Source organism: Anopheles moucheti, chromosome 3 (assembly GCF_943734755.1).
Source record: "Anopheles moucheti chromosome 3, idAnoMoucSN_F20_07, whole genome shotgun sequence".
Taxonomy (NCBI): domain Eukaryota; kingdom Metazoa; phylum Arthropoda; class Insecta; order Diptera; family Culicidae; genus Anopheles; species Anopheles moucheti.
This window is the reverse complement of record NC_069141.1, coordinates 23,949,416-23,971,108: the sequence shown is the minus strand read 5'-3', so window position 1 is coordinate 23,971,108 and position 21,693 is coordinate 23,949,416. Positions and strand designations below refer to the sequence as shown.

The 21,693-nt window shown below is 44.4% G+C and overlaps 7 protein-coding genes across 7 annotated transcripts; 3 read left to right on the top strand and 4 right to left on the bottom strand.

Moving 5' to 3' along the window:
* Positions 1-5,054: 5,054 nt before the first annotated feature.
* On the bottom strand, positions 5,055-7,137 carry LOC128303887 (homogentisate 1,2-dioxygenase). The gene is made up of 4 exons (XM_053040969.1): positions 7,070-7,137; positions 6,219-6,678; positions 5,449-5,982; positions 5,055-5,366 (listed from the first exon to the last, which is right to left on the bottom strand). The coding sequence occupies exons 1-4, from the start codon at positions 7,082-7,084 to the stop codon at positions 5,062-5,064; spliced, it is 1,314 nt and encodes a 437-aa protein (XP_052896929.1). The 5' UTR covers positions 7,085-7,137; the 3' UTR covers positions 5,055-5,061.
* Positions 7,138-8,594: 1,457 nt separating this feature from the next.
* Positions 8,595-10,566, top strand: LOC128301067 (glyoxylate reductase/hydroxypyruvate reductase-like). Its single transcript, XM_053037376.1, has 4 exons — positions 8,595-8,631; positions 8,937-9,035; positions 9,102-9,874; positions 9,970-10,566. Exons 2-4 carry the CDS (start codon positions 8,956-8,958, stop codon positions 10,089-10,091), a joined length of 975 nt encoding a protein of 324 aa, XP_052893336.1. The 5' UTR covers positions 8,595-8,631; positions 8,937-8,955; the 3' UTR covers positions 10,092-10,566.
* Positions 10,343-11,671, bottom strand: LOC128301065 (glyoxylate reductase/hydroxypyruvate reductase-like). Its single transcript, XM_053037375.1, has 3 exons — positions 11,466-11,671; positions 10,643-11,385; positions 10,343-10,575 (listed from the first exon to the last, which is right to left on the bottom strand). Exons 1-3 carry the CDS (start codon positions 11,534-11,536, stop codon positions 10,457-10,459), a joined length of 933 nt encoding a protein of 310 aa, XP_052893335.1. The 5' UTR covers positions 11,537-11,671; the 3' UTR covers positions 10,343-10,456.
* A 495-nt stretch (positions 11,672-12,166) lies between these two features.
* On the top strand, positions 12,167-13,363 carry LOC128301925 (glyoxylate reductase/hydroxypyruvate reductase-like). The gene is made up of 3 exons (XM_053038603.1): positions 12,167-12,322; positions 12,397-13,163; positions 13,219-13,363. The coding sequence occupies exons 1-3, from the start codon at positions 12,174-12,176 to the stop codon at positions 13,338-13,340; spliced, it is 1,038 nt and encodes a 345-aa protein (XP_052894563.1). The 5' UTR covers positions 12,167-12,173; the 3' UTR covers positions 13,341-13,363.
* LOC128301926 (28S ribosomal protein S7, mitochondrial) lies at positions 13,363-14,272 on the bottom strand. The gene is made up of 2 exons (XM_053038604.1): positions 14,136-14,272; positions 13,363-14,064 (listed from the first exon to the last, which is right to left on the bottom strand). The coding sequence occupies exons 1-2, from the start codon at positions 14,168-14,170 to the stop codon at positions 13,413-13,415; spliced, it is 687 nt and encodes a 228-aa protein (XP_052894564.1). The 5' UTR covers positions 14,171-14,272; the 3' UTR covers positions 13,363-13,412.
* Positions 14,273-14,479: 207 nt separating this feature from the next.
* LOC128304426 (transmembrane protein 186-like) lies at positions 14,480-15,391 on the bottom strand. Its single transcript, XM_053041614.1, has 3 exons — positions 15,374-15,391; positions 14,911-15,308; positions 14,480-14,847 (listed from the first exon to the last, which is right to left on the bottom strand). The coding sequence occupies exons 2-3, from the start codon at positions 15,284-15,286 to the stop codon at positions 14,534-14,536; spliced, it is 690 nt and encodes a 229-aa protein (XP_052897574.1). The 5' UTR covers positions 15,287-15,308; positions 15,374-15,391; the 3' UTR covers positions 14,480-14,533.
* An 80-nt stretch (positions 15,392-15,471) lies between these two features.
* On the top strand, positions 15,472-18,084 carry LOC128302181 (transducin beta-like protein 3). The gene is made up of 2 exons (XM_053038940.1): positions 15,472-15,581; positions 15,649-18,084. Exons 1-2 carry the CDS (start codon positions 15,553-15,555, stop codon positions 18,014-18,016), a joined length of 2,397 nt encoding a protein of 798 aa, XP_052894900.1. The 5' UTR covers positions 15,472-15,552; the 3' UTR covers positions 18,017-18,084.
* The last annotated feature ends 3,609 nt before the right edge of the window (positions 18,085-21,693 follow it).

Genomic DNA, 21,693 nt, shown 5'->3' with positions numbered 1-21,693 from the left:
GAAAATCAACGAGATGATATAAAATGGCAAAAGAAGAATAAAAAACATAAGACAAAACAACAAAAAAAGAACACGACATCAAAAAGTTACTTAATTGCGCAAACGCGTGTTGAAAAGAACACGTTTAAAGGAGAGTGTTGACAAACATCAACGTCGATGACAGCCGGTTTGACAGAAAGCGCGGGCGTGAGTGAATCTAGCCCTGAGTGGAGAAAGTCCGGCGCGCTCACTCACACACGAAGGAAAAGGGATGACCTGTTGGCAAAGGCGATGACCGGAGGACACGCGTGGAATCAGGCGAACTGGGCCCCAGTAACAAGCCAACCGCGCTAAAGAACACGCTTGATTTTTTAATTCCTTCCCGTGAGCCAACGATTAAGGTATTAAATAAAGGTATTAAGAAAAGTGAATTTTCTCGTGTCGCGTGTTTGTTGCCCTGTTGCGTTCGCAACAGAGAGTATAATATTCGTTCCGTTTCCCCGTTATCAATCTTCCGGTGTTAAGGAAAAGATAAAACACCGTCTATAGAACGTAGTTGCCTATTTACAGATCTCTTACTTTATTGCAACTATATATAGAAAAGAACAAACACGTTGTGACAACTTCCGCTAAAGTGTCACACACAAGATACGTCAGCTCAAACTTCATAGCCACTATGGTTCGCCACTATGGCTAACCGCACAGTGGTCCCGCTGCAGATATTGATCCTCAATACTCCTGCTCAATCTCTGCAATCCTAAAGCTTCACGCAAACGTTCAAATACACTGGGCGGCAAACCTTTCGTCATCAAATCCGCTAGCTGATTCCCCGTTGGAATGTACATAATTTTAATCTTTGCTTGTTCTACCAACTCCCGTATGAAGTTATACTTTATGTCAACATGTTTTAGTCGTCGACTATCTTTCGGCTCTTCTGCTACACGAATGCATGACTGGTTGTCTTCGTGGTACGGTACAGCTCCTATTATTTCGATTCCCAAATCGATCAACAATCTACGCAACCAAATTCCATCGCAAACCGTTGTACATAACGCCATGAATTCAGCTTCTGTTGATGACAACGCAACGGATTGTTGCTTCCTAGTCAGCCACATTACAGTACCTCCGAATACTCGCAAAATACCACCAGAAATAGATCGTCTGTCATTCACATCATTGCCCCAATCCGCATCAGAATAAGCAACCATTGCCTTCGCTTGTTCTCCACCTCGAAACTCTAAACCGATGTCAAGTGTTCCCTTGATGTAACGAAGGATTCGCTTCAAGTAAACCCAATGCTGCTCAGTAGGACAACTTTGATGTTGACTCAGCAGATTAACTGCTGCACATAAATCTGGTCGGGAACTTTGAGCCACATAGGCTAGACAGCCAATCAATTCTCGGTATGGTTGATTCGTTCTATCCGCTTCCATACCTTTCACTAGTTTCAGTCGACTTTCCATTGGTGTTGATACAGGCTTACATTCTTCCATTCCAAATCTGCGCAAAAGATTCTCTAAATATGAACGCTGGGAAATCCGCAAAAATTGACCCTTCATATTTCGTTCTATTTGCATACCAAGGAAGTTTCTAACTGGTCCTAGATCGGACATTTCGAACTCAGCTTCTAAATGCTTCTTAATCTTCATGATACTCATAATATTTCGGCAAACAATCAAGATGTCGTCGACGTAAAGAAGCAGAAACAATTTCGATTCATCTTTTCCTCGCATGTACAAGCAACGATCATTCTCACTGCGACGAAATTTAAGCTTAGTCACCACATCGTGAAACCTTTCATTCCAGGCTCTCGAAGCCTGCTTCAGACCATAAAGGGTACGGTTCAAACGACATACACCATCCTGTCTACCATTTGCTCCTTCAGGCAACATCATGTAAATTTCTTCACGAAGAATCCCGTTCAAGAATGCTGTTTTAACATCCATTTGATGAATTTCCAGATGTTGTTGATTCGCCACAGCCAAAACGGTTCGTACTGTATCAAGTCTAGCTACCGGAGCATATGTATCAGTGTAGTCGTATCCAAATCGTTGCGAAAAACCACGCGCCACTAGCCTGGCTTTATACCGATCCACACTGCCATCATCGTTCCGCTTGACTCGAAACACCCATTTGCACGAAACGGGTTTCCTACCTTCCGGCAACTTGCATGGTGTCCATGTGCCGTTTTTACGATGCGATGCCATTTCTTCTTCGATAGCAGATTTCCAATGTGACCAATCGTCCCGCTTTTTCATTTCCTCCAATGAATCCGGAAAATTTTCAACAAAATTCATTGCATTCATGGCATAGGCAAAATTTACCTCATAATCTTTGTGCCATATTGGTGCCTCACGTTTCCGAACACTACGTTTGCCATGCTCAACATCGTTATCATTTAGAGTCGAATCATTTTCCGATTCCCTTGCTGAATCAGAATTGCCTGGTGCTTGCATGCAATCTTCAAACAAATCTATCGACTCATCCAGAATTTCGACATCTTCCAGATTATCAACCTCTTTGGTCGATACGTCGATCACTTCATGTATAGAGTCGTTGTTCATGTCTTCGCATCTGATTCGCAGGATATCGTCCGAAAGTTTATCTTCATCGGCTCTATCTTGTACGGTCTCGTCTATGATAACGTCACGTAGTATAACCACTTTGCGCCATTTTGGATCCCAGATCCTGTACCCGTTACAATGATAACCCAGAAAAACACCTTTCCATGATTTTCTGTCCAGTTTCTTTCGATTTTCCTTAGGTACATGACAGTACGCTGGACTGCCCCATACGCGCATTTTGGAAACATCTGGTACACGACCTTCCCACAACTCTGCTGGAGTTTTGCCGTTTTGAAGGATACACGCTGGACTTCTGTTTACTAAATATGCTGCAGTTTCGACAGCTTCACACCAGAACGTTTTATCCATCTTAGAATCGAAGACCATCGCACGCGCTTTCTCCATGAGCGTACGGTTCATCCGTTCGCTGACGCCATTTTGTTCTGGTGTATACGGCACGGTGCATTCTATCTGGATACCTTTCTTTTTACAAAAATAAGAAAACGAGTCATTCCGATACTCACCGCCACCGTCACATCTAATACGTGAGATCTTCCGCTCGAACTTTGCAGAAACCATAGCTTCGTAGAGCTTGAAGCATTCCAGCACCTCACTCTTGGACTGCATCCGATAGATGATAGTAAAACGACTCCAATCATCAATGAAACTCACATAGTAACGTGTTCCATCATGAGCCACCGGCGTAATTGGTCCACACACATCCGTATGTATCAGCTCCAATACACGAGATGATCGTCTCTTAGCGCTTTTGGTGAACGATTTCCGAGTTTGTTTCGCTTCAATGCAGGATTCGCAGAATATTTCACTTTTATCCGCATTGGAATTCATTTTTATTCCTGTCACAAGCCTCTTCCCGACAATATGCTGAAGTCCCTTTTCACTGATGTGTCCGAATCGTCTATGCCAAAGCTCATTGCATCTTTTGATTCTTCCGCATGAATACAATGACGAAGATCCTTCCTCCTTTGCAAAGAATTCCATTACGTATTGCATGCCATATCTCTGACCATAAGCGACGACTTCATTGTCTTTGAAGATTTTAACAGCATTGTTGTTGAAAATTGTCTTCATGCCGGCCATGTCCACTTTCCGAATGGAAAACAAATTGAAGCGCAATTCTGGAGCATACAACACATCCTTTAACGTGCACTCTATCATTTTCTTTCCAATCGACGCCATCAAATTCACTGTACCAGAGTATTTCGCAATGGCGGATTGACCATTTAATGCAACAGCAATTTCTACAGGTTGTTGTAAACGCTTCAATTCAACGAAAAGATTCCTATCGTTGGCTATATGTTCCGATGCTCCTGAATCTGCCAGCCAAATAATCTTCTTTCCGTTGTAATCGCCTCCTGCGATGAAACATACTCTACCAGTATTATCTGTTGAATTTGCATTCACAGCTTTCTTCTTTTTCTCACGATCCGGGCACTCTGACGATTTATGACCATTTTGTTGGCAAGTAAAACATTTTAACTTCTTCCTTCTGAATGGCTTTCCTACAAACGCAGCAGGCTCACGGGGCTCTTTCTTAGGAACATTCAAACTAATGCCTTTTCCTTCCAACTTAATCTCTTCGTCAAGCAGCCTACACTTGGCGAACTCTAGAGTTAGGTTGTCCTCCGACATTGTTTCTAAAGCCGTCACTATCGTTGAGTATTTCGGCCCCATCGTCATCAATAAATGACATACCACATCGATGTCATCTATTTGCGCACCTGTTGCTTTATATTCGCGCACAATACGATCAAATATCAAGAAATGATCTTTCAGCTTAGTACTATCCTCGTGCCGCAAATAAAACAGTTTTCTCTTGACGTGCAGACGATTCGCAACACTTTTTCTCTCGAAAACCTTTTGTAGAGCTGTCCACATTCTCTTCGGAGTGGGTTGATCCTGCACATATTCGAGATGAGTGTCGTTTATGCGTGAAATAATCAACGATTTACATCGGCGTTCCTTTTTCTTGCGTTTTTCGATTTCAACATTCCTTTGCTTCTTTACGGCTTCGCTTTCATCCTCTTTGATATACAGCGTCTCGATTTCTTCAATCTCCAGTTCGATGCACTCTTTCAAGTCGTGCTCCTCCAGCACGGTTAGCATCCGGAACTTCCATGATGAAAAATTAGTGCCATCAAATAATGGAATACGCAGCAATTCCATTTCGCGATCCGTCATTCTGATCTGCTCACTATACGGCGGACACACTTAATTATCAATTCCACGAGCTACACAAGCTCTGGGCCCATAACCTGTTAAGGAAAAGATAAAACACCGTCTATAGAACGTAGTTGCCTATTTACAGATCTCTTACTTTATTGCAACTATATATAGAAAAGAACAAACACGTTGTGACAACTTCCGCTAAAGTGTCACACACAAGATACGTCAGCTCAAACTTCATAGCCACTATGGTTCGCCACTATGGCTAACCGCACAGTGGTCCCGCTGCAGATATTGATCCTCAATATCCGGAAGGGACGGGCAATGGAATTTACAAGTGGAAGTGTTTTTCCAGTGCTTGCCAACATTCGTAGTACCGTGCGTCTAACTTCTGGCAAGTTTCTTCACCCCAGCGTGTAACGGCCATACTCAACGATGATTCGAACATGAAGGCTTGCGTTCCATCGGCGATACGTTCCGGTTTGAGGGACGCATTCGAGGCTCCCTCAAAGCACCGATGATCAGGTCCGTGTGGCGTCATCATGGAGTGCAGGGAGGCCCCGCCGGGCAGGAAGCCACCCTCCTTTGCCTCGTACCGACCGAATATCAGTCCCATAAATTCGCTCATACAATTACCTAAAGCGATGGAAGATAAAAGAGGGGTTGTATTAACTGTTTTTTTTAACGATTCACCTTCAATATGTTCGGAACTACTTACGGTGGTAGTACGGAGGACGGAAGGTATTCTCCTGTACGGACCATCTCGGTGGAAAGATAACGAAATCAGCAATGGCCGTGCCGGGACGATTGCTCGGGCATGTAAGCACGGTGAAGATGCTCGGATCGCAATGATCGAAGCTTACCGAGTTGATCACCATGAAGCGGGCGAGATCGTACTTGTACGGTACATAGTTCCCGTGCCATGCAACCACGTCGAACGGTGAATGGCCCTGCGTGGCAACGAACAGTGCTCCCTGGAACTTGGACACGATTCGGTAACCATCGACCGAACGATCCTCGAAGTATGCCGTCGGCGTAAGGAAGTCCCGCGGGTTGGCTAGTCCGTTCGCGCCGATCGGACCCAGATCCGGTAGACGAAAGTGGCCGTCGTACACCTCGAGAATGTAACCACGCGAAGGTCCTTCCAATGCTACGCTGAACCGTATACCCTGTGGGATAACGCAGATTTCGTTCGGCTGCACATACAAACGTCCAAACTCGGTTGTAATGTCCAGTGGACCTTGTTGGGGAACTAAATAACGAAGAAATGGAGGAAAATTGCATAAATGGATGCCTCGCTTACTGAATGGTAGGTGATAACACCCATTTGAGATTTAAACCGAAACTGAGCGCGTGTGGCTACTGATCACTTCCCTAGTAGCAACTAGGGAACCTCATGATCGCACACGAACTGGTTTGTGCAATATGCAAATTTGTTTGTCGATAATATCTTCTTCTGATTTATTCATCATTTCCATGATCTCTTACCAATGAGAAAGTCTCCATCGCTGTTATAGAACGCCGTATCCTTCATCGAGCAGTTGGCAAGGTACACATGCACAGCCAACCCATGCCGGGCACGGACATCACCGGCACCGCACACCGTATGCAATCCTGCCACAAAGTCTACCTCCGTGCTGTCCGCCGGCAAATCGAACGGATTCCAGCGCATCTGGTTCGGATTCGGATGCTGATCCTCCCAATCGGTTCCACGCAGGAACGGTGCCGTACCATCGAATCGTTTAAACGGTTGATGTACAACCGATGGTCGGATGCGGTACAACCACGAGCGGGTGTTTTCGGTGCGCGGTGCCGTAAAGGCGCTGCCCGACAGCTGCTCCGCGTACAAACCGTAAGGACATTTTTGGGGCGAATTTTGTCCTTCCGGCAAGGCGTTCGGGAAGCGTGAATCTTCCGACGTGAAATGCGATCCAAATCCGGACAAATACTGTGAAGAGCAATAGGCGAAACCATTATTACGCTTCAAATAATTTGGATGCTTAGAACTTGCTGGATCATTTCAAACCGAATCGAGTGGAATTTTAAAAACAAGATTAGAAAAAAAACTGGTTTCAACATTCTGATATCAAGGGTGGAATTAACCTGTTTGGATGCTTTTCACTTGGATACAGATTGGAGGCTCGTCAAACCGCTTAAAATGCAGAACGTAGATGGAACAAAATGGACAAACTGACACGCAATTTTCTGGTTCACTACTTGTTAGCTAACACTACGATTAAATTACTTTCTTAGATAACACGATTTAACGGATCACGGATGCCACCGTTGAAGTCAGTCTTATCTGTAACGACACTGGAACCTCGTCTCTTCCCTCGTACCTTATACTCCGGCATCTTGACTTGTTAAACGATTATCTCTCTCGGATGCTGGCTTACACTTTTACTTTTATCTTGCAATTCCAGTTGTGATATGCGTATCAGTGTTTCCACTACACCCGTTCACCAGTTTCGGGATAATTCTCTTCTCCAGAGCGCTCGCACTGTTCGAATAGTGTCAGTCGACTGAAGTAAACCGGGTTGGTTCCGGTGGTTATTAAGCATTCAAAAATATTCTAATGCCCAAACCCATCCTCTCGCATGTACCGCGCTGCGCACGTTTGGTTCCTCAACCGCATAGGATCGTCATCGTTCTAGCGGGCTTGAGCGACAACTTCAAACCGGATTCCTGTTCGTCGATCGTTTTCCAGTTTTGTGACGATATGCAACGAATACAGTGTGGCTGCGTTTGCGGGTGGTTTGGAGGACATTCAGGGTGTGACGTAGTTGTTGTTGTTGCCAGGACAGGAGAACGCTCTCACCGGTCGCCGTGGCTGACGATAACAAACAACACGTTAGGGGACGGTTGTTGCTGACCATTTCACGATCGGGTGTATTCGATCGTTCGATCTTTTCCGGCTGGTTTGTTTAAGAATTGCTGACTCACGTCGCATATGCTGATGATAACGATAGTTTGTATCAAACTATTCTTCAGCAGAGTTCAATTTAAACATCTATTCTACAACTTCAGCTCATCGAGCTGTCTTCCATACGATGGTCCGATGTTCTTTACGCAGATAAGATAGCAACTTTGGTATGAATATTTTTATGCGATAAGATGCTAATACTGAGTAACGATTTACACATACAATCATTCGATCGAGTGTAGGTCAAATCTTGTCAATCCAGTTTTTTTCTTTCGAAAGCTGATTCAACTGATGCCGGTCAAAGGTACGGTTCCCTTCGCACGTTTATGTTCGAACCAGTCGCCGTGCAGTAGCGATCAGCCAACATATCAACATTGATTTCGTACTATTTTTAATTCGTATCGATCGAGTCGAGTGTTTTATAAAGTGTTTAAGCTTAAAATTGAAGCGATTGTTTTATGAAATATGAACGAAGCGGCAATGAGATGGTTTTTTGTTGCTCTGTGTTTGTTTGAGATGTTGCAAACAATCAGGTATGTTATTTTGATGAGACTTTCAGACACATTCCGCACAAACTTGTTGAAATTTGTTGAACGGTGGGTTGAAAGGAATGTTTAAAATAACGAAAAAAGTATTATTTGATAATAATACTCAAGAAGCATCATCTATACAATTTCGAAGGATTAGAACATACAGGGAAATTAATGTTTTTGATAACATTATTATTTGAAAAATTAATTGAATGCAAAAAATGTAAGCAACACACTCGAAGGTGTGTCTGTTTTTCGGACCGCACTGTCCTTAGTGCTTTGCTGTCAAAGGATTTTTGTAAACAACCTGCCCTTTGGTGTAGCGCATCTCGAATCAGCTGTACAATTTCTCTCGCTGCAGCGGCAAACGGAGGTAAAGAATAGAAGCAACAAAACACAACAGCAGGCAGCAAACGTATCCCGGAGAAAATTCCGGTAGAACAAAAAGGTAATATTTTCACACGTTATCTTCAGCACATATGCTGCACTTGATTCGTTTGATCGCTACTCGTTGATTGTTGATATAATGATTGAAACGAACAAAAAACATTAGAGCAAAGTTTACCTCTCGCGACACGTTTGATAACACGACGGTGTACAGTGTATGCGTGCAAACGCGATTAGAACAATGCTTTTGTGAGCACTAGCAACGAAGGTTACAAACTGTAGGGTTAGCAATAGTTGAGGAATTTGTGCAAGGGAAGTTCACTGCATCGGTTGCTTTGCTATTTAGAATTGTTTCAATTTTTCCAGTGGACAAACGCCTTCAACGATGAACTCGGGAAATCGCCCCGTCGTACTGGTTACAAACAAGGAAACACCGGAAAAGGGTATCAACAAGTTGAAGCTCAAGTATGTAATGATAGTTATTTCGCCTTACTTGGTTCGGAAATGATGTATGTTTTCTTATGCTTCTAGATGTGATGTGATCTTTCCCAAAAGTCATCCGGTAACGCGAGACGAGATTCTGGAACTGGCCGGTCAGGTCGATGGAATAATGTGGGTTGGTCATATGGCGCTGAACGGTGAAGTGCTGGATCGTGGAGGCGAACGCTTGAAAGCTATCTCCACGATGTCGGCTGGCATGGATTACGTAGATATTGATGAGTTCCGGAAGCGTAAGTTCCCGCTCGGATATACCCCGATTGTGCTGAACGATGCCGTAGCAGATTCCGCTATTGGGTTGATGATTGCTGCCGGCAGACGGTATCACGAGGGTCGCCTAGCCATCGATCAGTCCCAGTGGCAAGGAGGTCCTCAGTGGTTGCTCGGACAAGATATTAAGGGTAGCACGGTGGGAATCATCGGAATGGGTGGAATCGGGCAAACGATCGCTAGGCGGCTGAAGGGTTTCGACATTGGACAGCTGTTGTACACTGGTCGCCGACCAAAACCGGAAGCGGACGCACTCGGTGCCAAGATGGTGCCACAGGATGAGCTTTTGCAGGAGAGCGACTATTTGTTCATCGCTGTCCCGCTTACCAACGAAACGTATCATCTGATTAATGAGACTACGCTAGCCAAAATGAAACCTACGGCCGTACTGGTAAACGTGGCACGGGGTGACATCGTCGATCAGAAAGCGCTAGTAACTGCCCTTAAGAATGGTACGATCTTTGCTGCTGGTTTGGATGTGATGACCCCAGAACCACTACCAGCTGACAATGAGTTGTTGCGTCTACCGAACGCAGGTAATGTACCGCGGCCTTATTTGGAACTTCATCAATCTTCGGAACGTCACGATAGTGTGGTAATATCTCCTTCACGATTTCTTTATCTTTTGCAGTTGTCGTTCCCCATCTGGGATCCGCTACGGTTCAGACAAGGAACAATATGGCCGAAATAGCAGCACTGAATGTGTTGGCAGGAATCGCCAAAACGCCAATGTTTTCCCCGTATCCGTACTAATTCTGGTGCTTTAACATAAATCTTATAAAGGAGGGGCGAGGTACGATTTAAGATACAGCAACGTTAACGCTTATCGGTCACAACGGTAACACGGCAATGCTGTATTAAAAACCACTCTCTGTGAGGCATCCTAACCAAAAACGGAATTAAAACGGTTTGTATGGGCACGACTCGTAATTAACGTAATTTGGTAGTTTCGGAAATGTTATGACTGATTATACACAGGTAGCTAGAGTTTAGAGGTGGTAAATTTATGTTGGGAAGCAATGGAGATCCATCTTTACTAGTATTTGTAATCAATGAACATCGTTTTACACCATTAAAGTGCCTTTGATATGTGGTAAACCTAGTAGTGGCGTTTCGTTTTACTGAAACTGTGATGGCATCGTTTCATTTCGCAGTCCATGGATTAAATTTTCCACTGCCCGTACTGCCATTTCGTCCCGCGTTCTTTTCGTGGCCGTTCCCAAATGTGGTACAATCACTGTCGAAACAGAAGAGTCGATAAAAGAAATGTAATAAGTGCATAATTGTGGATAAGTCTTTCTTACCACAGTTGGGTAGGTGAAACAGTTCACTGTCTGGTGTGAATGGTTCCGTAGTTACCGTATCTAATCCTGCCGCTCTTATTTGACCACTTTTTAAAGCATCGATCAATGCGGGCTCATCGACTATCGCACCGCGTGAAATGTTGATCAGAATGGCGGAGGATTTCATCGTTGCAAATGCGTTCCGATCAAACAACCCGCGAGTGGCCTCGTTTAAAGGGCAGCTAATGAAAATAATGTCGGAACGTGCAAGAAGCTCCTCGAATGGAACGTGCTGGGCATTAAATCTATCAGCACTGGTTTTAGGACTTCGACCGCTGTAGAGAATTGTGCCGATATTGAACCCTTGTAATCGTCGGGCGACCACCTGTCCAATACCACCGAATCCAACAATGCCAACAGTGGAACCTTGGATAGATTGGCGAGAGTAACGACCGCCGCAGAATCGCAACAATCCATCATTTGCGGCAACCATCAGGCCAATCGCCAAGTCCGCTACGGCATTATTTGGGATGAACGGTGTGTGTCCAAGGGGAATTTTCCTTCTGGTCAGTTCTTCAGTATCCACACAATCCACACCATTCATCGTAACCGAAATTGCTCTCAGCTGAGGCCCACATGCATCCAACACCTCTCGATCGAGTTTCAGCTTGTAGTTGGTCCACAGAAGTCCATCAATACCCGGACAGAGTTCAAGAATTTTAGCACGGGATGGAAAGTCCACCTGGGGTACGATCACGTCATAGCTAGCAGGATGCGGAAAAACAATTGGTATTCAGTGATTCGGCACTATTCGGAAACTTCTAGCATCAATATTGATACTCACTGTTCGCGCAGTAACTCCAATGCTACCGGCTGCACCTGATGATGGGTTACCAAAACTCGCGGTCGGCTCATGGCTTAAGAAAAGCTACACTATTTAGCGATGGAAAATATACAACACACAAACAAAAACTAGCAACAGCAGCAGGATCTTCATCATGACACTGTGGACTGGATCACTTCCACACGGTTCACGTTACCAAATGCTAGTGCGGTGATACTCGCCGTTGGAATTCTATTTTGTAACCTCATCCGAATCACAAACACGACTGATAACAGTTTGGCTTTATTTGGACAAGACTTGCAATCAAAAGCACGGAATGTTTTATGCAGCTTCTACACGCAACATTGGCGAAAAAAGGAGATTAATGTTTACTATCAGCGGAAAATATTAATGAAGCAAAACTATTAGAAATTGTCGGCAAGAATATCGATCATGTGTAAAACAACAAATTCCGCAAGAGAATCAGGTAATCATATTTATCAAAAAATTAGAAAGTTGATTGAACAAAATTAAACCCCCCAGCAAACAAACATTGATTCAAAACACGTTTTTAAATCCATTGCAAACACGTGGAGATCGTTTCAGTATTTAAAATGATTTTCCCTTTAAATTTTACAGAACTATTTACTATTAAGCAAGGGACATTGAGAAGAAAAAAATGAATCAAGTGTTTTACCGTGCCCATTGAGCGAATTCGTTGTGCTTATCATGCGTACCGGACTAGTACGGTTCGCACAATCACTTCCAAAGATGCTGGAACCGCTCCTAGTGCAACACAATTTTGGTGCCCACCGTCCGAAGTTGGCCGTAACGTGTTTCGACATTCCCAGCCGCTACATCGATCTGCTGAAGCAAAAGTTAGCACTTGTGACCTTGCAAGCTGACCCTCCGATCTGTGACATTTAATACCCTTATCGCATCCCTCTTCCAGATGTGACGTGATCGTGTGCCAAGGTACAAACCGTGCCGATATACTGCGTTCCATTACCGGTGCCGAAGGAATTCTATGGCTAACGGCGGATCGACTCGATTCGGAAGCTCTCGATGCAGCTGGGCATCAGTTGAGGGTGGTTTCCACGATGACTTCCGGCATGGATTACGTAGAAGCGGAAGAGTTTCTCAGGCGTGGTATTGCTCTGGGCCATACACCGAAAGTTGTGAACGATCCAGTCGCGGACATTGCCATCGGGTTAATGTTAGCTGCGGCTAGAAGGTTTCACGAAGGTCGCCTGAAAATTGCCAGCGGGCAGTGGGAAATGCGTCCGCAGTGGATGCTGGGACAGGATGTACCCGGTTCGACGGTGGGCATCGTTGGATTTGGTGGCATTGGACAGACGATTCTGAAACGACTGAAAGGATTCGACATCGGACGGTGCTTGTATACGGGTAGAAACCGAAAACCGGAAGGTGACGATGCGGGTGCGTTGTATGTGGATTTAACCACTTTGCTACGGGAAAGTGACTTCGTATTCGTTGCCTGTCCACTAACGGAACAAACGACCAAGATGTTCAACCGCGAAACATTTGCACTGATGAAACCTTCCAGCGTGTTGATCAATGTAGCCCGTGGAGGGATCGTTGATCAGGTAGCACTGATAGAAGCACTGAAAAGTGGTACGATTTTTGCTGCCGGATTGGATGTGATGACTCCGGAACCGTTGGACACGAACGATCCACTACTATCGCTACCGAACTGTGGTAAGTTTTATCTTTTCCATATAATACTCAGTTACTTACAATCATTTACTTTCAGTTGTGGTTCCTCACTTGGGAACAGCTACTAAGCAAAGTCTACTGGATATGTTTACGATCACCGCAAACAACGTTCTGTCCGTTCTCGCAGGTGGATCGCTTGTTGCACCGTTCCGAAAGTGATTTAATAAATGGTTATTCCTTTAATTTACTTTTTATTGACTCCATTTTTAATCTGGCACTAGTTCACTGCACTTAGCTCCATCGGTAATGTGCGTAGGCACGGTTAGCTTCACACTGACGATGTAGCTCGTGTTTTCGCTTTACCACCTTTCCCTGGTTGGCGGCCGCATCCAATATTTCCCAGGCCATTTTCTCCGGGAAGTGTACCGTACGTTCCTTTTCTCGGATCGCTTCCAGCAACCACTTCATCGCGATAAAGTACGATCGCTTCTCCGTAATCGGTACCGGTACCTGATACCGCACACCGCCTCGCTTAATCGGTGTTAGCTGCAAAAGGGGGCGACAATTCTCTACCGCCAGGTGAAGCAATTTCCGTGGGTTTAGTTCCAGCTTTGCCTTTTCCTCTTCCGATTCAGACAAATGGTATCGTTCCAGCTGTAGTCGCTTGATGTTTTCGAAACCTTTCTCTACCAGCTCGCGGGCAAGCTGCTTGTTGCCCTGTTTCATTACATAATTTGTGAACTGACTGACCAGTGGGTCGTAGAACACGGAACAGTTCTGGTTGTTAAGGGCGGCCTTAATCGGTATGTGCGATATTTTCGACAAATCGCCCGTCGAATGTAGTTCTTCGATTTTTTCCCTGCTCACGATCGGTTCAATGAAGTGCGGCCCGTACTGGGACATTCGTGCAGCCGGCACGATGCATTTTGCTGCAGCAGTTTGCCTACTCGGGAAGAGTGCGTGTGAGTATTTCAGTCTTTTAGGAATATCAAGTTAGCAATTGATTTGTTCTACCTTTGCACAACTGTGCACACTATCCTTCGAAGCATGGTGGACGACCGATCGTTGTAAAATTGCGCAAAATTAAATGCAAAACATTACTTTCCTCGCGACCGGTTTTCACCGCCACACCAAACGAATGTTGTGTTGTTAACTGTGACAGCACGTAAACATCCATGCGGATTGTGTCAAAATTCGTACGGACTTTGACATTTCAGTTGCAGTTTGGCCATTTGGTGAACCCAAAATCAATTAATATTCTTGGATGGCCATTGAGTTTCCTCAATTCGTTTCGCTTCTAACGCCTTTAGTAAAAGACTACGAGAAATGAACTGCTAATGTAGAAATTACCCCAACGATTCAATAACTTACAAACATTACATTTTATTCTTTGCTAACCTTGCTAGCGCATCCTACTTGGTAACAACTTCATGGCCAAATATTTTGTTAAATGCTTGCACGTCGTAGATTTCGCCATACTGATGAACGAGCTTATACACATCGTCGTTCTCGTGATTTTTCACCGGAAAGTATAGCTTCAAGAACGACTTGGGCAGTTCAGTGCGGGACACGAGATCATCTACGGAATAGATCCGGTTTTGCCGTTTTCCTTTCGCGTCCAGAAACGAAATTTTCACCTTGCTCAAGCGATCGTCACAGTATACGAAACCAACGAGATTATCCGTTACCAATCCGAACAGTGAAAACGTAATCGCTGTAGTGAAACCTAAAAAGAGCAAACCATTTATTCTATTGTCTATTGTACTGTACTGGACAAGGTATACTGTACCAATCGCTCCAACGATTTCTGCTGTGGCCATCGACCAAATGTCGAAGTATGCCAGCCCCATTGATATTGGGACGGTAATGCCGGTGAAAATCATCGGATAATATTTTAGCCTCTTCAAAGAAGCGGTAAGCATGATCGACGGGAAATGATAAATTGTGTTCCAGTTCGTAGCTTTTGCCTCATTTTCCTCGTTCCGAGTTAGTTGCTGTGTGTTGGTCAGTGCCGATTTTGTGGAACAATGTTGTGCCAACCCACCGAATGTGGGTCTGTTGATGGTGGGTTGAATGCAGAAGATTGTTTGCCGGTGGGCCAGTGATGATATAACACTGCCCTGCTTATTACACAACCCCGGGAGGATGCGAAACGTTCGCAGCATGTTGAAGAATTGAATCTAAACTCTGGAATTGAAATTGGTATTGCTTTACTTGGTCCCTGAATCCTGGACCTGTGCTTAAATATTCACTGCAAAATATTCTGCACCGTCGGTATTTTGACAGCACACATTTGCGGCGCAGTACTAGAGCAAATGTAAACAAACGAATGTCAAACCGCGCACGCAAGTCACAACAAACCGCGTTTCCATACACGTGCTCCGTATTTTCTAGACAAAAATTTGAAAATTTGATTGAAAAACAGTGTAAAATGAATACGAAAGTGAAACTAAAAGAAGTGTAAGTAAAACATAGCCTTCAAAAAGGCAAGTAATTCATGCCTAATGCTTCTGTCATCTTTTATTAGGTACGAAATCAAACAACAGTACAAAGCGTTCTACACTGGTGGTACAGTGGCGTGGAAGTCCGATGGACAGCAATTTCTTTGCCAGAACAATGGTACCATAAGTATTGTATCGATAGATAATCTACACGAACCGGCCACGCTTGGTGAAGTACAAACGGACAGTGAAATTACTGAGGATGTCATCTATACGTTTGCTATTGGCAACACCGGAGACAGCATCGTATCTGGGCATCGTTCCGGGTTGCTTAAGATGTGGGATGCCGAAACGCATACAGTTAAAAAAATGTGGAAAACCATGCACCAAGGTCCAATTTCGCGATTGGTCTTCAGTCCTTCCGACAGTGTCATTGCTAGTGGAGGTGCTGATTCAACCATTCGCCTGTGGGATCCCACGGAACAGGTGTGTCATGGAACGCTGCGTGGTTGCGAAGGGATGATAAACGTGATCGTGTTCCATCCAGACGCGGACAGCAAAATCTTGGTTGCAGTCGGTGACGATACGAAGATTCGCGCTTGGAACTATGAATCGCGCAAGTTGATCAAAACGTTCGAAGGACACTTTTCGCGCGTGACCGGTGTATCGTTTACCGAGGATCGAACGCACATCGTTTCATCGGGCAGAGATAAAATTCTCATCCTGTGGAATTACGATACGCAGCAAGCGGTCAAGACGATCCCAGTTTACGAAGCGCTTGAGTCAGTCGTTGTTCTACCGAACCGTATAAAGATTGGAGGCATTAAACTGAGGAAAGACAAAATTTATGCCGCGTGCGGAGGAGAAGATGGTCTGGTAAAGGTGTGGGAAATGACTGAGGCAAAAATAATTTACAAGCAGTCGAATAGTCTCGTGGCGAAAGCGGCCGAAGAAGGCGGCTTAGCAATAACGCATCTGTTCTACAGTCAATCCCTCGGTCGGATGGCCGTAGTGTCAGCAGATCATAACATTTTTGTGCACGGTTGCGAAAGCTTCGAATGTGTTAACCAGCTGTCCGGGTTTAGCGATGAAATTCTGGATTTGGTACTGATCGGAAAACAGGACCGTTACCTCGCGATGGCTACGAACAGTAACGACTTCAAAGTGTACGACATTTCCACGATGAACTGTCAGATGGTAAAGGGTCACACAGATATTGTACTATCGCTGGCTGCTAACGACCAGTATCTGCTTTCCTCATCGAAAGATCATTCGATCCGGTTGTGGAGTTTTAGCGAAGAACCGTTTACCATTCGCTGTGTCGCAATTGGACTGAAACACACGAACGTGGTTGGATGCGTTACATTGAGCAAGCATGCGGGCAAGCTGTGTGCCAGCGTCAGTCAGGACCGTTGTTTAAAGACGTGGAAAATTCCTAAAAAAATCAACCAGGAAACAGAAGACGAACTGCCCCGGCTGCAGTGTGCGCTGACCGAGCTGGCACACGAGAAAGACATCAATTGCGTGTGCATTTCACCAAACGATCGTTTGATAGCGACGGGTTCGCAGGACAAAACAGCAAAACTGTGGGATGCAAGCGATCTAAGCGTGGTGGGCGTATTCCGTGGACACACGCGTGGAATTTGGGCGGTGCGATTTTCTCCGGTGGATCAACTTCTGCTGACAAATGCGGCTGATTGTTGCATCAAGCTGTGGTCACTGGAAGACATGACCTGTCTGAAGACGTTCGAAGGGCACGACAGTTCGGTACTGCGTGTCGAATTCCTTACCAACGGCATGCAGCTACTGTCGGCAGGCGCCGACGGGCTGCTGAAACTATGGTCGATCAAAACTTCCGAATGTCTGCAGACACTTGACCGACACGAAAATCGTATCTGGGCATTATGTGTGACGCGCGACGAAAGCGCGTTCTACAGTGGTGGTTCAGATTCCCAGCTCATCCAGTGGCAGGATGTTACCGAAAGCAAACGCCAGCAGGAGCTGGACCAACGCAAAGAGACACTCCTGCAGGAGCAGGAACTTAGCAATCTGTTAAGCGAGAAAAAGCTTCTGAAAGCGTTGCGCCTTTCGCTGAACCTCGATCGACCACTGAGTACGCTCAAGATCGTGAACGAGGTGATCAAAACGCAGGAGCATGGTTTGGAGGAAACGGTCCGCAAGTTGTCCAACGACCACAAGGAACGACTGCTACGGCACGCGGTCGAGTGGAACACGAACAGTAAAAACTGTCGACCCGCACAGCTAGCGCTGCACATTCTGCTGCAGGAAGCGCTCGCTGGACGGTTCCAGGTGAGCGAACTTAACAAACACCTCGAGGCCTCACTCCCGTACACTGAGCGACACTTCAAGCGACTCACCGAGTACATGAAAGATCTAAAGTTTGTCGAGTATTCGCTAAACTGCATGCAACCTCATGCTTCCAAGATGGATTAATCGCTGGGGAAGGAATGAAACAGCATCAGCTACATGAAACAAGCATAAATAAAGGATGTGTAATTCCAATTCCATGTGTAAATTGCCTAGTGTGTTGGTTTCGTTTCATTACTCAACAGTATTCCATTCGCTCGGAGTGTTTCGAGTCCCGTGCCGATCGTCACCGCAGTAATAATCTCGTTCGAGTAGTAAACGTGGTTAATTTATTCACAATCAACTGTTTACCGACGCTTCTGTTTAGATAAGTTAAACGCGCTCTTGCTCGGATGTGCTTACACTAATTAAACCGCTTTCAACCAGTGTGCCCGAGTGTGCTTAGCATCCGGCGCGAGAAAGTAAGTCAAGTTTAATACTACGTTTGGTGGTGGTGGAATTTAATCAGAAATACCAAGCCTAGGTTGTGTTTGGAGTGAGAATGGCTTAAGAATTCGGTTTTAGAACAATACATATTCTTCGATATCAGATCGCTGCTTTTGTACAAAAATTCGATAAATAGTTATTTAATTAAGTTACTGTAAGCTTTGGTTCTTACCTTCATTAGTCGTCTTTTTTTCTTTATATACAATTGTTTGCACAGAGCACATTTTATTGATTCTGGTACACTGAGTAAAACTTATTGTTATTTGATTTTAAATTACAATTCGTTACTGTGCTGTGGAATAAATGTTAATATCTTGCCGATAACGAATGAAATTAAAAATAAAAACGCATAAAAGTTTGGTATTATAAATAATTTTCATGATTTAGAACACTGGATGTATGAAATAGTTTTCAAAAAAATTAAAGACTATTTATATTAGTAGAGGCATTGAAAAAAAAAATTAAAATCATCTCCTGTTGTTACAGTAAAGATGAATTTTACTTTCAATTGTAACAATCACCCTTACCGTACCAATGATTCAACGCTCTGAGCCAGATGATCTTCAAAGTCATTTGACGCGCATAACCCAGAAACCATACATTGCCCTTTTTTCGCCATTTTTATCATGCAAATAATTGAACCCTGCGCTGGCCGCGCATTTGCCAGTTATTATTGTCCTTTACGCCACAATTATCGGGAGCGCACTTCAAAGTCACCTCCCCCTCCCGGGGGTAATTAGTATTCACACCTTGCGCGATGCGTTTGCCGGTAGGGGTAAGCACAAATTGGTATGCTGCGTCTTCCGATCCTTCCGATACGGTTTAATTAAGTACGTGTTGTTACCCTTTTTCTCCTCCCGACCGTTTGACCGGGGGTGGCCCCGGTAACCGAGACCGTAACCTCGAACTTTTTTATCGGAAAGAAATGTTCTAACCCTGCCCCATGTCCATCGGTTTATGGTATGGTTGTGTGTTTTTGTGCATATAAAGAGCTGTACTCTTATCATGGTTTCTTTTTTGTTGCCAAAATCCCTTTAAGAAATATGTGCTTATTTGTTTTCTCATTTGCAGTGATCCAATATTTGTCCCAACACACACTGATCTGACGCAATTCTACAGCGCGGTTTTACGGGCTGTACTGCCCAGGCGGTACGGTTAGTGTACACTAATTAACGTAACGATCAAATATTTGCCCACCCGATATTTGGTGGACCAGCGCGACGCTCCCGCCGTGTTTGATTATGACACCCAGCTTCATTGTCGTGTTGTGGACAATGTGGAGCGATTTAATATTTCACCCGGTAGCGGTCATGGTGCTGCTGTTCCTTTTTTTTTTGTTGTACACTTAATTACGGGCCTTTACTTACTCCTAGTGCTGTAGGAGCAGTGATTCGGTTAGAGCGCAACACGTGCTGCACCCGAACCAGTAGCCTACTGATCGGGTACCGCTGAACAAACATCATAAACCCAGCTACGTCATATGCCCCCGTGCGTGTGTGTTGGAGTGGCATTTGAAGCGAACAAAATAACAACAACCCCTTCGACACCGTTATGCAGATGTGTTTCACACGAACCAGAATTGGGCAGTTTGATCTCGCATGTACGCATGCACTTGAAGGCGAAATGTCAAAACATCCTGCCAAGGTTTTCGGTTTGCTACCCGTGCGATAACACTTCCCTACGTGACTTCCGACATTGGAAATCAGTTCTAATTGAAATAACTCGTTCGGTTCGGTAATTGTTCGCGTTGTCATCTTTGTTCGATTATGATCAGATCTACCGGCTGCGGTGTTGCATGAGCAGGGCACTGTTTACACCTGCCGGCGGGGAGTTGATCGTACGCTTGATTACATATGCTTTCCCATTCATGGCTGGTTGTTTCGTTGTCCTTGCAAAATTGGCCGCACATCTCTGTTCGAGACTGGGTAACGAACTGCGTTCCCTTCGCATGAGTGTTATTTAACACAACACAAACAACCCGCGGATGATTCATCACTTTATGATCACATGGCAAGGGTATCATTTCCGGTGGTTTCCGTTGACGATCGGTTGAACATCAATCATAACAATATTATTTGTTATTTTGTTTTATACTTCTAGCTTTATTGCTTTTTTTGTAAAATGTCTTTCTATTTACTCTTTGTTAATTCATTTTTAATTTCTTGTTGCTACAAACGGCCAGGCGCCTCCAGCTTGTTGTGGAACATGATAATGGTAGTACAATATGGCGACTTGGAAAAAGGATATTTTCGGGAATTTATGTATGGCTATGGCAAAGATGGAAGAAACATATTTGATATTTTATTTTATTTTTATATATTTTTTGTCTTACTTTGGGCAACTTTTCCGGCCGTTATATCAGGTGCAGCGTGACACCTCTGACGGGCATCCTCCTATCGGCGGAAATTATGGAGACTGTATCGTTAAAGCTTCTTAATATTTAATAAATTTCCTGTCTACGTACGTAGGATTTTTTTTTGTAATTTAAATCGCGTTCAAATCGAACATGCCGCTTATGAGTTAGTATGTCCACCAACGTTACTTAGCTTTGCGGACAGTAACTTTAAAACACATTGATTTTTAAGCGAATGGAACATATTTGTGAACTATTTTTAACAATGTTCATTTGACTAGCAACAAACGGTTCTACATTGCAATGATACACAGGGATAGGTCAGTACCGAATGCACCCGCATCGACGCAAAACCCCGTTGCAAATGGACAGTTTACCGATGGTAAATGATTAAAAACCATCTTCTTCGCACGATCGTTCCGTTGCCTTCGATGTGATATGGTAATGTTTGTCACCTGTGCCCCACCGAATTGCCGTCATCGTGGTTTGGCCCCAAAAAAGTTGCTAATTGAATTTGATAATCGAGTACCACCCCTAACCGAGCAATCTGTAGTCGATACGATAATGAAGATGTATGCGATAAATTGGCAAGATGAACGGGGGCCTGTGTGCGCCTGCAGCAGCAGCAGCAGCATCAGCAGCACATGTAGAGTGTGTATAGATCGTTGACATAATAGCGGTTCGCGCTTTCACTTCAAGTCCGCTGTGCGGCTTTTGATTGTGATGAGTCATGACGATTGCAGCCCTGGTGTATTATGACCGTCCTGGGTTTTCCGCAAGAAAGGAGCTTCGAAATGTTTCAAAGAGTAAGTCAGTTAATCAAGTATTAAACAGGAGGATTTGCTCCAAGTGAGTGTTGAACCATTTTTATAACGCTGGATGAGTGGTTAATTGGCTTATTAATACAGTGCGTGACATAATTGTAGTGTTGCCTTATTTTTTTTTAGATAATTCGGAAAGATGA

Bases quoted from the DNA above. Each gene is read 5' to 3' on its own strand.
- LOC128303887 (XM_053040969.1), bottom strand. The intron at 5,983-6,218 runs GTAAGAGATCAT...TTCGTTATTTAG, and splicing joins CGATGGAGACTTTCTCATTG to TTCCCCAACAAGGTCCACTG. The intron at 5,367-5,448 runs GTAAGTAGTTCC...CCATCGCTTTAG, and splicing joins CCGTCCTCCGTACTACCACC to GTAATTGTATGAGCGAATTT.
- LOC128304426 (XM_053041614.1), bottom strand. From the start codon at position 15,286: ATGCTGCGAACGTTTCGCATCCTCCCGGGGTTGTGTAATAAGCAGGGC. The intron at 14,848-14,910 runs GTACAGTATACC...TGCTCTTTTTAG, and splicing joins AGAAATCGTTGGAGCGATTG to GTTTCACTACAGCGATTACG.
- LOC128301925 (XM_053038603.1), top strand. From the start codon at position 12,174: ATGCGTACCGGACTAGTACGGTTCGCACAATCACTTCCAAAGATGCTG. The intron at 12,323-12,396 runs GTTAGCACTTGT...TCCCTCTTCCAG, and splicing joins ATCGATCTGCTGAAGCAAAA to ATGTGACGTGATCGTGTGCC. The intron at 13,164-13,218 runs GTAAGTTTTATC...ATTTACTTTCAG, and splicing joins ACTATCGCTACCGAACTGTG to TTGTGGTTCCTCACTTGGGA.
- LOC128301067 (XM_053037376.1), top strand. From the start codon at position 8,956: ATGAACTCGGGAAATCGCCCCGTCGTACTGGTTACAAACAAGGAAACA. The intron at 9,036-9,101 runs GTATGTAATGAT...TTATGCTTCTAG, and splicing joins ATCAACAAGTTGAAGCTCAA to ATGTGATGTGATCTTTCCCA. The intron at 9,875-9,969 runs GTAATGTACCGC...TATCTTTTGCAG, and splicing joins GTTGCGTCTACCGAACGCAG to TTGTCGTTCCCCATCTGGGA.
- LOC128302181 (XM_053038940.1), top strand. From the start codon at position 15,553: ATGAATACGAAAGTGAAACTAAAAGAAGT. The intron at 15,582-15,648 runs GTAAGTAAAACA...ATCTTTTATTAG, and splicing joins AAAGTGAAACTAAAAGAAGT to GTACGAAATCAAACAACAGT.
- LOC128301065 (XM_053037375.1), bottom strand. From the start codon at position 11,536: ATGAGCCGACCGCGAGTTTTGGTAACCCATCATCAGGTGCAGCCGGTA. The intron at 11,386-11,465 runs GTGAGTATCAAT...GCATCCTGCTAG, and splicing joins TTGGAGTTACTGCGCGAACA to CTATGACGTGATCGTACCCC. The intron at 10,576-10,642 runs GTAAGAAAGACT...CTGTTTCGACAG, and splicing joins GTTTCACCTACCCAACTGTG to TGATTGTACCACATTTGGGA.
- LOC128301926 (XM_053038604.1), bottom strand. From the start codon at position 14,170: ATGCTTCGAAGGATAGTGTGCACAGTTGTGCAAAG. The intron at 14,065-14,135 runs GTAGAACAAATC...CTTCCCGAGTAG, and splicing joins GTGTGCACAGTTGTGCAAAG to GCAAACTGCTGCAGCAAAAT.